The sequence below is a fragment of the Carassius gibelio genome, chromosome B8 (genome assembly GCF_023724105.1).
Source record: "Carassius gibelio isolate Cgi1373 ecotype wild population from Czech Republic chromosome B8, carGib1.2-hapl.c, whole genome shotgun sequence".
Classification (NCBI taxonomy): domain Eukaryota; kingdom Metazoa; phylum Chordata; class Actinopteri; order Cypriniformes; family Cyprinidae; genus Carassius; species Carassius gibelio.
Window position 1 is genome coordinate 12,966,164 of NC_068403.1, and position 14,485 is coordinate 12,980,648.

Here is a 14,485-nt window from a genome sequence, read left to right on the forward strand (position 1 = left end):
GTATATGTAGGCCAATGTATATGCAAACTGTGGCCTTGATTAAAGATTTAAAGTGAATAAAACACATTTTGGTCTCAGGAACACAAAACAATTGTCAGGCTTCAAAAAACTGCCTGAAAGGTTTTTTTTTTTTTTTTTTTTTGGGAGGATTAATGGCAAAATTTTATTGTCTTGTGATATTTAGGCTACTCATTTATTTATTGTTACGGATCAATGTGTAAAGAGTATTTCTGAATCAAATAGCAGCTATATGTAAATCCTGTACTTTTCCTAGTTTAAGGTTCTCTAAAGATTGATTAACTGTATGCTTCAAATCATTGTAGATTTAAATATATAATTTAAAATTAACTAAGCACTAATAATGTTGACACAATAAATAGATTGGCCTCTCTGGCATCTGCTAAAAAGACGACTGTTCTAAATCCAATGATCTAAATCATTAGATTTTCTCTCAAACCTACAAACACATTACATTACATTAAATACAAACACATCTCAAATATTTCAATTCGCTCCTAGACAGCGCACGTGCTTACGCGTCGGACTCGTCACGAGACCTGCCGCGCTGTGGATGTCGGGAACTTGAGTTTTTTACAAGTAGTTCATTACGAGCGGCTATAATATCTAAAACTTCATGTCCCATGGTGCACTGCGTCGGACACTCCTAGGTAATGACTTCCTCTCCAGAAAAAGCAGGTTTTGAAGAGACTGTCTGAGACAAACTGTAATTTTGACACGCAGTTTTGTTAGAGCATGTGTTAAAAAAATTATTTACTGTTCATTTTAAGCTGGCTTTTGAAATGTAACCATGGCAACCGAACGGTCGTCCTGGTTAGCAGCCCTGCACAGGCTGTAGTGAAAGCGATGCTGAGGGTTAGCTGAAGCCTTATGATATAAATTTGCCTTGTTCACGGTTGGGGTTTAATTTTGTTACGGAAGGCAGTCGAGCAGCTATATCTGACCTCTTTCCGTGATGGAAGAAGTCGACAGGATTTTAATTCGCTCTCTAAGACAAGCTGGCACGTAAGTATTCAAAATCGTACAGGTCTCCTCAGTTGTGACAAGTCAATTCCTCCCTCTTCGGAGGGATTTGCATCTTGGGACATGCCAGACTTATTTATTGCCTATGTGTGGTTGTGATCCCCTCCTCATCTTCAAGGGACATTGATGAGGATGTTCAGAGTGTGAAGCAGTTCACCAGTGAGCTGATCGTGGAGGCGGTGGTGAAATGCCTGCGTGTGATCGACCCTGCGCTGGGCAATGGCTTGTCCCATTCACTCCCCCCTGGCATGTCTGCCCGCTTTAGACTGGGCGTGAGCCTGGCACAGGCTTGTCAGGTGAGAGACATGGTGCCTGGACGTCCCACTGTGTGCTTAAGTCAATTTGACCCCTCACAACTGACAAAGTCAGCTGATAGCCATTCAAACCGCATTACTGCTGGTGAATAAGCACTTTTGTTTTCGTCTTAGGTTTGAATAAAGAAGTTATGGTTTGAACATTTATAAAAATAAAACTTTAAATTATGAAAATTTTTCTTAAAAGATAAATGGGTCCTTACTGCAGACAGTAGATCTGGCATAATCTTAGAGTAGATCTTCCCCAATTTAATTAATCTGTTGTGATTTCATTCAGATGACCTATAAATGTTTCACAGGAAAATATTTTTTATTACAATAGTATCATCAATAATTAGCCTTTTTGGCAGTTTTGTTTCATAAGTACTTAGTGCCGGAAATACAACTAGGTTTCATTTGTAACATTGGCTAACACGCACTAACAATGAAAATACTTTTGTTAATCTTAGCTATTCTTATTTTCAATGTTACTAAAACATTATTAAAATCAAATGTTGTATCTGTTAACATTAGTTAATTTACTGTGTGAACTAACATGAACATTTTTACGAAGGCTACAATATAACATGAACAAAGGAAAGTAACTGGTGTAAAAATATTATATATATACACATTGAAAATATATAGTTCATGTTAATTAATATTAAAGAGGTCATATGATACAATTTAAATTTTTACTATCTCTTTGGAGTGTTACAAGCTCTTGGTGCATGAAAAAGATCTGTAAAGTTGCAAATACTAAAGTCTCAAATCCAAAGAGATATTCTTTATCAAAGTTAACACTCTGCCACGCCCTCCTAAAACAGCTCATTCAAACATAACCCCACACGTCTACATCACTATGTGGTAATATTTGTGTAATGCTGCCTAAATGTTCCCTCAATGAAAGAAGCTGTTGTTTCAGTAACCGCAGTTAGTGTTGAAGCCATGTCCATGAGATACTGTCTTTTCCAGGCAAAAGCACTTTTTTTTAGCCTTTCGAAAGTAGATGCATTTAAGAATCTTTAAAGGGTACATAACATACACCGTTTCACCTAATCTCATGTTAATCTTGATTAGGGGTGCTCCGATCTCGATCAGCCAATCGTTAATGCGCATCTCGTCAGTAAATCTGGTTTTCTAATCAGCGGTAAATTCCATCAGGTGCATGATTTCACATAGAGCAGGGGCATGTTCAAGTTCAAAACGGTGCACAACGTTTTGCTACGGTTTCCGTGCTGAACGCCATGTTTCCTGGAAACGGCGTGCACCGGTGTGCAACGGGGTTTGAGATGCGTTTTCTCTTGTTTGGTGGGTGTGTCAGAACTGCAGTCCAATCAGCAGCAACATGTTTATAAAGCATGCGGTATTAAAGTGAACTCGCACAATGGCTTCAAGGAAAATAATGTACAAATGTGTTCGTTGCAGCTCGGTATACGCAACAACTACTTGCGTCATCAAAACAGTGTGTTCAATGCACCACCGTTTCTGTTTAAAAAACGTTGTGCAACGTTTTGTGGGGGCTGAACGCAGCCCAGCTGTTACTACACAGAACCGTTGTTAACTGAGAAGATTGCGCAAATAAACGCTGAAAATGAACGTGGATTTGCTTCTCAGTTAACAATGGCTCTGTGTAGTAACAGCTGCTCTATGTGAAATCATGCACCTGATGGAATTTACCACTGATTAGAGAACCGGCTTTACTGACTAGATGTGCATAACGATCGACTGATCATGATCGGAGCACCCCTTATCTTGAGTACCTATAGAGTAGTACTGCATCCTTCATATATCCGAAAATTCTTTAGTTTTATCATATTTATAAAAGAAAAATACTGCTTTCCGATTCTTTCCGGACAAAGCCGAGCTCCTGGAGGTGTACCTTGAGCGGAGCTATAATACTGGTGTTTCGTGTTGTTTCCATCAACATATATTCTGATTTAACAGAAATCTGATGCAATTGTACTTACATGAATGGGGTCTTTTATCACCGGGACGGCTCCATGTTTTAATAGCAAATGATGTGCAAATCTAGCGTCGATCTGGGCCTTGTTTATAAAACATTCGTCACTCAAATGACCAGAAAACACAAATGCACTTGCTACACTCCGTTGCTGCCCCGGAAAAACAAACTGCATCCACTGTTCATGTAACGCTGGGTTCTTGTGGAAGTTGAACACCGTAAACTTTCCCTCACATCCAAAAATGCACTTATTTGGAGGCATTCTCAAACAAATCCTATGCAGCACTGCCAATGATTTTGAAGCGCGTTGATGTGTGCGGTCTCGCTCTCCTCTGGTCAACGTGTGTGCGCGAGTGCACTTTTCTGGGAGAAATGCTCATATAAGGACTTCCAGAACGGAAGTCTACGTCTACGTCATTCGATCCCCGATCAAAAAAAAAAAAACAGCCAAAACTTTTACCAACACGGAAGTTAGATTTTCGGCACAGAAATTCTCAGTCATTCTTCCAAGTAATTTTTTCAAACTTTGGCCATGTTTAGCATGAGAATCCATCTCTTTAGCACTGTGAACAACTCTGAATACACGAAACACCATTGTTACCCCCCTTTAAGATTACTTACAACAGAACAGCAACACATTTTATGGATGACTGTTTCGTGAACCTAGGAGTGGAGGTCATTCTGATTTTATGACTATCTGGTGCTTCTGAATCAGCTACTGTATATATGTTTTGTTATTGGTTTAAGTATTTGCTATTGAATGTTCAAATGCAGAGTTGTGTGCCTTTCATGTGTATGAGAGAGAGAGAGATAGAGAGAGAGAGATTGTCAAACAGTGGAATCAGCTGTCTTAACTGTCCGTGGCTTGTGTACTGCAAACACGTACAAGCTTCATTACTGTGTCTGTCACACGACTCTGTTCCCTTTTCCGACTTGAACTCAGGGTAAAACTAAAGATGAAGTTCATGATTATGGAAAGGGGCGTTACATTTCCGACGAGTGCTTGTGGTGTTCGGCCAATCACAATGCACTGGATCATCTGGCCAATCAAAGCAGACTGCGCTTGTCAGATGGAGGGACTTTGTAGAATACTACACCTTTGAGAGAGGCGGAGCATAGGGGACCTGCAATAATGTACAGTGTTTTAAAAATTAAGTGTTTTTTGAACGTTAAAGTATGTAAACATATTCTGTTACACCAAATACACAAAATAATGATCTTTAAAAAAGCATCATATGATCGCTTTAACAAATGAGATCTCACTTTAAAGTGCTATTGTTAGTACCACTCTCTATACGTTCTAACTTAAAAATTTAGAGAAATGACTTGTAATCCACTCTGATGTGATTTTTGCATTCTTTTATGTTTAGGATGTGGGTTTTAAAGGGGAAATTGGCTACCAGACATTTCTCTACAGCAATGAGCCAGAGATTCGCTCTCTGTTCATGTTTTTGGTTGAGAAGCTGCCCAGAGAGAGTGCAGAGGCCTCGGACCAGCCTGCAGGTACTTTTGACAACTTTTTTGCATTTATGTATTTTGGCATATACTTGTTAATGATATTAAATATACAATGCATAAAATGGAAATTCACAGTGGGTATTTTATAAATGCATCCTTTTGGGATTGATTCATCCATCCAATTTTTAATTAAAATGTCATAATTAGATCTTCTACATTAAAAACTTCTTCTCTCTAGTGATTTTTGCCAGACTTCTGCAATCATTTTGTCTACTTAAAGCCTGCCTATTTCTTAAAGGGATTTCTTAAACAGTCCATGTGACATCAATGGCTCAGCTTAAGTTTTGCAACGCTACGAGAATACTTTTTATTTTCTTTTTTTTTTGCGCAAAGAAATCAAAATGAACATATATTTCTCAACCATTCTTCTCCCCAACTTTACATCTTCTGCCATTTTGGAGGGTACCCAAGAACATATTTGACGTAATCAGCATTGTTTACATTCAGGGGGAAAGCGCGCGCATTAACGTAATCTGGTTAATAAGTGTTGTTTATGCTTATGGAAAAATATGCGTATACATTGTAATACTCTCTAAAATGGTGAAAGACATAACTCAGAGTAGAAGAATGGTTGAGTAAATTGTTCGTTTTGTTTTCTTTGTGCAAAAAAAAAGTATTCTCGTAGCATCGCAAAACTGAATCGGTGTATATACCAAATGTCTGTACCTGGGAACATTTCAGTTGCATTGCTGTCTTTCAGGTTTGGAACGACATGAGGATGTGTAATTAATGACAATTTTCATTTTTGGGGTGAACTAACCCTTTAAAATCTTCCTCAAGCTCAGATTTAGATCTACTAGAAAAAAAAGTCCCTTCCCTGCAATTTTTTCTTCATTAATTTGTTTCATTAGAAAATACATCACAATACAGAAGAAAGATGTCTACAACATGATCTATTATTTGCAATGCAGATAGTAAAACTGCAGTCTAGCAACTATGGAAGCCTGTTTCTCAGAGTTTATACTTGTAATTCTTTTATATCAGTTACATGTGATAATACTGGAGAATAATGACGTAATAGTGATTTGAAGTGATTCGCATCATATTAAATCTGGTGTGACTCAAAGTTTCCAACCGTTTCTTCAACAAATTTTCCAGAACCTGAGATGAATTTCTGGCTGTGTATTAATAAAGTGTTGCGGTTGGGCTGTTGCTGGGATCAAAGGGTAATGTGATTAACTAGGGTGTTAATGTAAGAGCTTAGAGTGCTGATTATTCCCAGCTTTCTTCAATAAACTAGAAATGATTATTCTTCCCCCTCAATTCTCCTACATTAATTAAGCACTCTCAATTGCCTAAAAATGCATTAAAATGTTTTATTATCTTGGAAAGGATCCAGAGTCAGTTTCAGTTAATAGCTTGTTAACGCAATTATAAACTCAGTGGGAAAAAGTGCAGACTGGTTCAGACTCAATATTGCAAACATTACTATAATTTTTTCCCAAAGAATAGTTTGCTTGCCTTTGTAGTGTCACGTGTTGCTTTTGATTATTTGATCAAATTAATACGATTAATTAGGCAATTTTCTCAGAATTGTCTTGATTGTTGCATATATCTCTCCTCACTTAGGGAAGTCTGCGCTGATGCAGAGAGCAATTGCTGCTCAAATTAAAGCGCAGTTGTCAGTGCCTTGGCTCCCTCCGTCCTGTAGACTCCCCATTCATTGTAAAATGCAGGTACCTCAGCATGCATATATCTTGAAATCCAGGGCTAAGGCTTATATGCAGAACTCTAGAAACTTCTTGCCAGCTAACTAACTAACTGACAAATGTATGTCAATGTAATTTCAGAGTTCCGGCCCATGTTACAGTTTCCACGCCCAGCCGCTGAGCCTCCCATATTCAGTGAAAGTCTCTTCCAGGAAACAGCCAAAAGGCATGCTCATTTTCACTTACTCCATTCAATAAGCCCCCTTAGGTTTGGTGTGGTATTAGCCTTGTTGCCACTTGCCCCTGAAGTGTGATTACCCCTTTTAGGAATTTGACAAAAAACAAATTCAGCCTCATGATTCATTCTGCTAACATTAGTATGTCTTTGATGTTTCTTTGTGAATCCTCTCAGAGGTGCAAGAATACTGGAGGAATTATTTGCTGCCTGTGACCGCCCAGCCTTCCCAGCATACCTCAGTGCCAGCGTCCCTCCTGGAGAACCACATCTCTGAACTTAGTGCCACACAGGAGTGGGAGAGTGAATGGAACAGCCAAGGCCTTCTGTCAAGACTTACACCTGAGGTTGTTCTCATCCCCCCTTAGTGTTCATCCAAAAATAAAACTGTGGTCATTTAGTTGCTTCGTGATAGTTTTGACATCATTTCTAGGTCTCCATGGAGTTTATAACGGTGTTACTTCAGCTTTGTTTATATACTTTTATAGTATTAATATTTGAAAACTTGGCTTTTATTTTTTCCACTATATATTTTTTTTAAGTGTCATTGTAATTTTATTGTATTCATTTAGTTGTGTCTTTGCCATTTTAGTGGTTTTTAAATAGTTAACAAGGTAGAGCAATTAATTCAATAGTTTTTTTTCTTTGTGTCTTTAATTTTTAATTTAAAGGTATAGTTCACCCAAAAATAAAAATAAAATTATCTTCATTTACTCACCCTGAAATTGCTTCAAACCTGAATGAATTTCTTTATTCTGCTGGATGTAAAAGAAGATATTTTGAAGAGGGTAACCAAACAGTTGTTAGTCCCCATTGGCTTCCATAGACCAGAAACTGCTTGGTAACCCACAATCTTGTTTGGGTGAACTAACACTTGAAGCTCATAAATTCGTCATTGTGCACAATGTCTGAAACTGAAATGTTAATAGAATATTTATATTGCCAAGTACTTAATTTCATTTTGGCTCCATTTACTCATACAGATGGCCTGCTTTACAGCCTCAGCATGATTTCTCTCTAGCACGATCCCTAGGATCCCTGTCTTGATAATAACAATAACAGTAGCATGTAAATATTTTTTGCTGCTTTCCTTGATGGCGTCTCTGTGGTAAAGGCATGTATCAACACGAGGATGGAACACAGAGATGTCTTTCACACAAGTGTGACATTCAGCATGTATGTGTCCTTTGACTGTACTGCTGCCCTCTCACATCTCAGTTCCACATTCTCACCTCACCTGCCCCCCAACTACCTTACACACTGGCCTGTTGTCTGACCCCTAGATGTTCTCCAAGGTCTCGGCACATATTTTATTTGTAAATCGCAAGGCTATATCTGTGTTTGTGATTTATTTCTGTTTACTGTTTTTTCTTGCAGTGCTTTGAGAGTAGTTGTGAATCTGAAGATAGCCAGAGTGCATTAAGAAGCATAATGAATCATAAATTAATAAAATGTGAAATTCAACTAAAGAAATATAATTGTTAAATATTTAATTCGGTGATTTAAATCCTTGCCACTCTTGTTATCTTGTCTCTCCAGGAGTACCGATCCAGAAAGAAGGCCCGACTGCAGAAGCGTATTGAGGAGCAGCTGAGGGCAGCGGCTCAGCCTCGTCCTGACACACACGGAGCCACGCGCTCCACTTCTGACCTCGCTGAACTGCTGCAGTCATTCAGTGGTGCTTCCACTGGGGGAGATGTGCTGACCAAAGGCACACGCTTCACTCATACAGAGAAATTCACCTTTACACAGGTACCTGTCAGAATCTGTGTACTCAAACTGATGGGCAAGGGTTCCCACATGCTGGAAAATCTTAGGTTTTGTAATGTGGTTTTGTTTTCTTTGTCATAGAAAATAATAGTGACATGACTGTGTTACTAACAAGGTTATATTCAAAATGTAAACATTGTAGGTAGTACAGCTATGACAAAGCTTGTGAGACATGGAAATGTAGTGGAAATGTGTGGCAAATGCTCAATCGAAAGAAATATGTCTGAAAATCATACATCAAAAAATGCTGCTTGCGTATTAAGTCCTTAAATCTGTGCTTTTTGGATGCAGGATTTCTAAATGAATGAATCACTCCAAGGCACTCTAAATTATTGTGAAAAAATTTAAAAGCCTTTATTCACATGGCTTTACATTAAGGTGCTTTTAATATAAATGAATAATTTCGAGCGCTTTAGTAATTCGGTTTTTGATGCATCTGATATAGTTTTTTGTTTTGAGTGAGCAGCAAAGCGCTAAGATGTGAAATGATCTATATAGTAATTTTGCGTGTATTGACTGTCTGTAGATGTGTTGAACACAGTAACACATGGTAAAAATAGTAGCATGCCAGTTGGCTGTCATGTAATCTAGGCTGAGGTAAACATAGATAAACTATTAATACCGATAATATGCTTTCTCAGCAGGTTTTTCAATGTTCTTGATAAATGATATGATACATAAACATTACAAAACACAAAATAATTTTTATTATAAACATAATTATGTAGTAGAAGTAATAAAATGTATAATTCACAAACAATGCATAAACATTCAAAACAAAAAAAATATAAAACACATTTATATAGTAATTAAAAATATGGCTTATGTTTTTATCACTGCTGAACAAAACTTATTTTATATTCTAAAGTAAATGGCATTTAAAGTGTGTGTGTGTGTGTGTGTGTGTGTGTGTGTATGTATATATATATATATATATATATATATATATATATATATATATAAATGAAATCTGACACTTACATTTTTATTCATGAAAAACTTAAAGCCATTTCTTATTCTTATTTATTCCTAAAACCTAAAAGTTACTTTTAGATCCTTTATCCAATTAATTTGACCTGCCTGTAATCTAAATGAGTGGATATGAAGATGTTTTGGCTCTGAGCTAAAAAGGCAAAATGATTTTAGGAACCTGAGAAGGCAGCCCAGCAGATGGCAGCAGCAGCAAGTGCACTTCCCAGCTCTCACCAATCAGAGGAGGACCTAAAGGCCCAGCAGGAAGCAGAACTTGCTGCTCTGCAGCAACAGTTGCAGCAGCTGTCAGTCCACATGGAAGAAGTGGGAGGAGACATCAAGCAGCTCACTGTGTCCATCCAGCAGGCAATGACCAATCAGATAACATGACATTATAGTATAACATATCACATATAATATAGTGATTTAACAAATATAATACGGGGGAATATTAGGTTAATTGGAGAATAAATGCAGCAGTTTATTTGTAATCATTGATATGTCGTATTCCTGTCTGCAGGTGTCAAATGAGCTACAACAGAAAGAGGTTGGTAATGACGAGAAGGAGAATTCGATCAAAATGAAGAGACAGACCATTGACCTGCTACCTGACGCTGAGAACAACCTGCTAAAATTACAGGTACACAAGTCACATACTGTACACACACGTGTCACCCCCATGTATCAGAACCAAAAACAAACAATGAAAACAGGAATAACAGTACAGTGCAGACAAAATTGAACCGTGTGACTAATGACATGTTTCTTTTTGTCCTGTGTGTTTGTGTTGGGTAGAGTCTGGTTGAGGCAAGCTCTACACGAGTGGTTCATTTAGCCTCTCAGTGGGAGAAACACAGAGTCCCGTTGATTGACGAGCACCGCAGACTAAAAGAGCTGTGTGGCAACAGAGAGGTACCTTGTGATTCAGCCCCATAGCAACTGCAGTCATCTAAAGCTATTATGCACTCCTATCTAAACAGCCAAATATGTAGATATCATTTCAATTCTTTGGACATCAAACCCCTGAATAATAACAGGCTGATTTATTGTGCTTTAGTTAAGGTCATTTTTGTGTTATTTGTTAAAATATCGAGAAAGTATGAAAAGGGCTGCACGATCTGGGAAAGAAGTATAATTATGACGTTTCTGCTAGATTTGCTGTGCTTCTTTGTATTGTCCACGAAGCTTGTTTGTGTTGTAGCTGTACATTTTTGCCCCAAAAATGTTTTGATTTGTATATCAATTTAAAAGTAATGATAATAATAACATTAATAATAATCGAAGAATATCTGTTATTATTATTGCTAAATAAAAATAAGAAAATAAAGAAGTATCTCCATTGTGATACGCTGTTGACGTGTTTTCTGGTGCGCCCAATAACAAATATAACATGTCAGCAGCACCACTTCAGTGTTGTGAACGCACTCACAACAGACCTGGAAGAGAAGACAATGCTGAATAAAGTCGTAATTTTTGTTATTTTTGGACCAAAATGTATTTTCGATGCTTCAAAAAATTCTAACTGACCCTCTGATGTCACATGGACTACTTTGATGATGTTTTTCTTACCTTTCTGAACATGGACAGTAGACCGTACACACAGTTTCAATGGAGGGCTCTCGAACTAAATCTAAAATTAAACTGTGTTCCAAAGATAAACGGAGGTCTTACGGGTTTGGAACGACATGAAGGTGTCATTAATGACATAATTTTAATATTTGGGTGAACTAACCCTTTAAAAGTGACCCGTTTACTGTTAATCAAGCTGTTCTGGGAAACTGAAAACACTACATCATGAGCGGCTTTTGTGTGAAATATCTTTGCTTTGTTAATAATCTCACTAAGCCATAGTGCAATATTTTTTGGGGGTGTGATTAATTGTGCAGCCCTTACTGTAAATTTGACTGTATTGTGTGCCTTAATGAAGTAATCAGTTATGTACATTTTCGAATAGTCGGAGTCCTCCAGGAAGCTGTCAGAGATCAAAGACCTGCATGACAAAATCAAACAGTCTGCTGAGGAGGCCAAAAAGAAGGAGAGTCTATATAAGCAGCTGGTACGAAATGTTTTTGTCTCATCCCTTCCCTCTCCTTTCAGTCACCCAAGACATGCATTAAGCACGTACACCATTTCCTTACCAGTCGTACCACTCAAAAACAAGTGTTCAGTGCCATCTGTTCCATGTAAAAGAGTTTTTGTCCTCATTTGCCATTACAAAACATATGATCTTTTGGTTTCAATGTCTGTTACATTTGGCTATGTCTCCCCACTACCTTTGGAATCTCAAATTCGCAGTCCATATTAATGCATATTAAACTAATAATCTGCATCTGTCTTATAATATTTATTGTTTGTTGGTTTAACATTCACTGTTTGTTTACTCTCCTTCTTAATGTTTTTCTACAGCTAACTGAGTATGAAACGCTATCTAAAGATGTGTCTCGCTCAGCCTACACCATGAGGATCTTGGAGATTGTAGGCAACATTAAGAAACAGAAGGAAGAAATCACTAAGGTCTTGGATTGAGTTTATCCTTTATCTAGCCCTCAATTAAATACTTCATCTGAGTTCATGACCTGTGTCCACGGACATCAGCTTTCTGTTTGAAGTTAGCAGTTCTTCAGAAGCCTTTTGACCTCTGACCCTATTAATCGACCCCCTGCAGATTTTGTCTGATACAAAGGAGTTGCAGAAAGAGATTAACAGCCTGACAGGAAAACTGGACCGAACATTTGCTGTCACCGATGAACTGGTGTTTAAGGTCAGTCTTGTTTTCAAAGGTTTAAAAGGTTATATACATATATATATATAGTCTCACCAATAATGCTTACCAAGGCTGCATTGATTTGATCAGACAGTAAAAACAGACATTTGATTTATACTTTAGTATACTGTAAAAAGTAATTCTTTCCTGAGATAGCAAAGCTGAAATCATTCAAATTTTCTGATTTGGTGCTCAAACATTTGTGATTTTGAATAAAAAGTTCAAAGGAACAGCATTTTTGCTGAATAAAAGTATCAATTCCTTTTTAAAAATGATTCAGAATATTTGAACAGCAGTGTATTTAAAATAATTTAAAAATATATTCTTTGTCTCAGATCCTCTTATATAATCTTACGTTTTCATTGTTTTGTAATAGTAATTCAGTATTAAAAAAAACTTAAATCTTTTAATGCAGGATGCCAAGAAAGATGAATCTGTCCGTAAATCCTACAAGTACTTGGCTGCCTTACATGAGGTATGAGTCTGCATATTATTAAGATCTATAAATAAATGTGATGGAATATATTTTGGTGTTGTCACTGGTTTGGATTGTTTTAAAAAAAAAAAAAGTTCCACATTGAAGTCCTAAAATGCAGGTACTGGGTTGGAAAAACATTTTTGTCTCCTGTGACAAGACGAGCAAAAGGCATGCTGCTAGTGATCCTGCAAAAAACATTTCAGACAAAAATGACACATGATATGGTGGCTTTTGCTCAGTTTGTCCATCTGTTCAACCTTTGAACTGCACAACTGAATGCTCTTGCTGACTTCAGCAAGACTCTGGCAGTTTTGTCCTGCAAGAAAATCATCAATTTAATCATTCTAACATATCTGTGCTCTCAGAACTGCACTCAGCTGATTCAGACCATTGAAGACACAGGGACCATCATGAGAGAAATCCGAGATCTTGAGGAGCAGGTGTGAAACCAAGCCATGTTTAGAACTAAGCAAACATAATTTCATTCTCACTTTTCAGCTGTCATCAGTCCAATATATTTATGTATTTATTTTTTGTAGATTGAGACTGAAAATGGTAAAAGAACAGTTAGCAATCTAGAGAAAATCCTTGAAGACTACAAGGCCATTCGTCAGGAGAACTCAGCCCTTGCTGCGAAGATCCGGGAAGGTTGAGCTGTCGCTCCGTCTGTGTTTGATGGTACTGCAGAGTGAAATCGCGGCTTGCTGCTTTGAGAGACGTCAGTTTGGCTCCCATCTGCGTCAGCCCTAAATCCGAAATAATCCTCATCACATTAGCAAATTTCAGCTTTTACTGAGGGTTTGAACACAAAAGTTTTTTGCATCAAAATGACACAAATTTGAAGAAATGTTGGTTAAAGCTAATTCTGTTCATTGTGATGAGAGAGTTTTTTTTACAAAAAGCTTGGACTGCAATAATATGAGAAGGACCAGTACCGATGCATTGGCTTGATGAAACAACATCATTGTTATACGCCGATAACCATATGTTCGTGAAAGTGTCCGTTAACAGTGACCTCTGATTGTTGTTCATCATATGGGTTGATCTGCTCATGAACATTACAAAAGTTCAAGCGATTTGAATCAACTGGGAAAATAGTGGGCTGATAACAAGTGAATATTCATAAACAGCTTGCCTGTTTCATATTAAAGCATACATTTTATTACGTATCAGTTTGCTTGGCTCTGATGGATCCATAGAGCTGCTCAAACACTCGTCATTGAAAGTTATATTGTCATAGAACCTCTGTGATAGAAAAGTACTCTTTTCAGGCTGACTGTAGGAAAGCTGTGTAAACACATTTGACTAACACTGATGATTGTCCCAATCAAACTGGTTTTCAATAGTTAATGCCTGTTTTTGGAATGTTTGATTTTAGAGCTAAATAATGTTTTGTAATTTACCACGACTTGTATACATCTCCTCAATCTCTGAACAAGATGTTCTGATATCTCATCATATTGCCACCAGTTGTTATTGTCCCAGTTTGTTTTTTCTTCTTTTTAAAAAAAAAAAAAAAAAATAGTATTGAGGATTTTGTTTTGATTTAAATTGAGGTATTATCATCCATATGACATAATTTTTCACCTTCGCGTAATAAGACATTTGGAGTAGGACTGCACAACTTTGGGTAAAAGTCTCATTGAGAATTTATTCTGAAATGAATGTTTTGTAATTTATCTGGAATTGTATTCATATGCTCAATCTCTGAACATGATGTTCTGATACTTCAACATTTTGCTACAAGTTACTCTCCTAAGGAAGTTAACAGAAAATTAAATAAAAATAAAAAACATACACGT

General features: G+C 37.2%; 1 protein-coding gene across 1 annotated transcript; it reads left to right on the top strand.

Annotated features, from left to right (window-relative positions):
- Positions 1–646: 646 nt before the first annotated feature.
- LOC127963449 (coiled-coil domain-containing protein 22-like) lies at positions 647–14,478 on the top strand. The gene is made up of 16 exons (XM_052563373.1): positions 647–1,023; positions 1,160–1,337; positions 4,668–4,800; positions 6,385–6,491; positions 6,606–6,690; positions 6,877–7,046; positions 8,239–8,451; positions 9,616–9,807; positions 9,962–10,081; positions 10,237–10,353; positions 11,396–11,497; positions 11,848–11,955; positions 12,107–12,202; positions 12,621–12,680; positions 13,049–13,123; positions 13,223–14,478. Exons 1-16 carry the CDS (start codon positions 974–976, stop codon positions 13,334–13,336), a joined length of 1,920 nt encoding a protein of 639 aa, XP_052419333.1. The 5' UTR covers positions 647–973; the 3' UTR covers positions 13,337–14,478.
- The last annotated feature ends 7 nt before the right edge of the window (positions 14,479–14,485 follow it).